General features: G+C 38.7%; 1 protein-coding gene across 1 annotated transcript; it reads right to left on the bottom strand.

Annotated features, from left to right (window-relative positions):
* Nucleotides 1-6: 6 nt before the first annotated feature.
* On the bottom strand, nucleotides 7-1842 carry LOC109591703 (uncharacterized; the record flags this gene model as incomplete). Its single annotated transcript, XM_020007375.1, has 5 exons — nucleotides 7-312; nucleotides 646-768; nucleotides 819-905; nucleotides 1575-1691; nucleotides 1774-1842. Coding segments are annotated over 5 exons (677 nt in total), but the record flags the coding sequence as incomplete, so codon positions are not given.
* Nucleotides 1843-2125: the final 283 nt, after the last annotated feature.

Below are 2125 nucleotides of genomic sequence, written 5' to 3'. Positions count from 1 at the left end.
TTATACAACATAGCAGACTATACCTTCAAATTTATAACCATGATTCCCTAGTTGTTGTTCCAATCTCAGATTCATTTGTTGTGTAAAAATGATCATTAGCATTATCACTCCAGTATCGGTACAAAGGACGATTGATGCCTGGCAAGGAATTCTTGAAACAATATCCTTGAATGCCTTCATAGTTATAACCATCAGGGTTTCCTTCTCCACATGCTAACTCGTTGAAGTCTGTCGTATATAAATGATCACGTATTCCTTCATGGTAATATCGGTAAAGTGGAACAACAGCTGGAGCTACAAGCAGTGGCGGATCTATGGGGGGGGGGCCAGGGGGGACAATGCCCCCCCAAAAATTTTTAAACTTTGGTTTACCTATGTAAACTGTGAAGCAGCTGCAGTACTGGACTATGTAAACAATCTTTAAACCACAATAGAGCTCATTTTACAGGCTTAGTCTTTATAATTTTTACTTCAATGAAAGTTTTGCACAAGCTTAGTTGACCACACCCCCTAATTACCCCTCCCATCTCATAATTGCCCCCCAAAAATTAAATCCTAGATCCGCCCCTGGCTACAAGTACATGTATACATGTGTATAAGAAGAAAGATGCTTAGCATTGGCAGATAATGATGTCATCTTCTCACCAGCATAAATGTAAGCAGCAATTCCTTCGCTCCTGTAACCACGTTTATCTATTTGACCAGGGGTGGTAGTTCCAATCTCATCTGGAGAGGTAGTATAGAAATGATTAGTACCATTACTTGATCCTAATGTACACAATATAATAAGCATGCATGGTAACATTATGTGAACTGACCTAAATACCGGTAGAGTGGTACGAGAGAACCACTAGCAGCCTTGACTAGTTCAGCTATATCAGGAGGGCATGTGCACTTGGGCTTGGCTATAAAGCAAGGTATTAAATCAGTACTAGACGAATGTAAAACATTAAAGGGGCGAGCCTAAGCAAGCTATAGATTATGTGCTGTATGATATACATGTCTGAGCTAGCAAAGCAATTCAGTGCACATGTCTAAATTCAGTATCTTGCTTAAATTAAAGTTATTTTGCTTATAGTTAGAAGCAGTCACTGAACAAATCATATTTGAAGATTGTATATCTGCTTTGTTAACCTAGGCTTGCTCCTAGAGAAGAAACATCACCTAGAATTGATCTCATGATGCATGCAGCTAGCAGTACAGTACATGCAGCTTTCTCACTTGCATTCACCTTAGCAGAATCCTTTATACCAAGGAAAAGACTGTATATCTGCTCCCCCAACTTTTATTCTTGCTAGAGAAGTTTCAGACAGCAGTTTAGCCTTATCTAGCTGACCGTTTCCTGCAAAATAAGCTCAGACTTGCTTATAGCCGCCATTTTATCATTGTGACCACACCCACTTTCAATGAAGATTAGGCTATTTAACTTTAATAATAGTTAGACGGTCTGTCCGTACAACCTAACAAACGCTTTCTCGCCTTAGTGGGGCGAGCTCAGGCTTGCCCCAACAATTAGTAGAGCAAAAATTTAAAATCTAACAACTAGTACCGATACTTTGCTTGATATTTTGTACCTTTCAAGTTTTCAGTCAAGCTCTTGTTCTCCTCCTCTTTCTCTGCTAGCTCTTTCTCGAGTTCTTTCAGCTTCTCTTTCAATACTGATATCTCTTTCTTACCATCCTCCAATTTATCTACAAAGAGAAAGAGAGAAGGAAAGAGAAAGGAAGGGAGAGAGAGAGTTAATATGGCTCTCATAGTTCTAAGTAGCATTACCTTCGTTCTGCTTTTTCTCTCGTTTTAGACGTTCCAATTCGTTGGTCAAACTTTTGTTTTCGTATGCTTCTACATGTACAAAAAAATAAAACTTACTAGACGAATGTAAAACATTAAAGGGGCGAGCCTAAGCAAGCTATAGATTATGTGCTGTATGAGCTAGCAAAGCAATTGCACATGTCTAAATTCAGTATCTTGTAGTCATCTTGCTTAAATTAAAGTTATCTTGCTTATAGTTAGAAGCAGTCACTGAACAAATCATATTTGAAGATTGTATATCTGCTTTGTTAACCTAGGCTTGCTCCTAGAGAAGAACATCACCTAGAATAGATCTCATGATGCATGCAGCTAG

This window comes from Amphimedon queenslandica, unplaced genomic scaffold (genome assembly GCF_000090795.2).
Source record: "Amphimedon queenslandica unplaced genomic scaffold, v1.1 AMPQUscaffold_7477_Cont20572, whole genome shotgun sequence".
NCBI classification, from domain to species: Eukaryota; Metazoa; Porifera; class Demospongiae; order Haplosclerida; family Niphatidae; genus Amphimedon; species Amphimedon queenslandica.
This window is presented reverse-complemented; position numbering and strand designations above follow the sequence as displayed.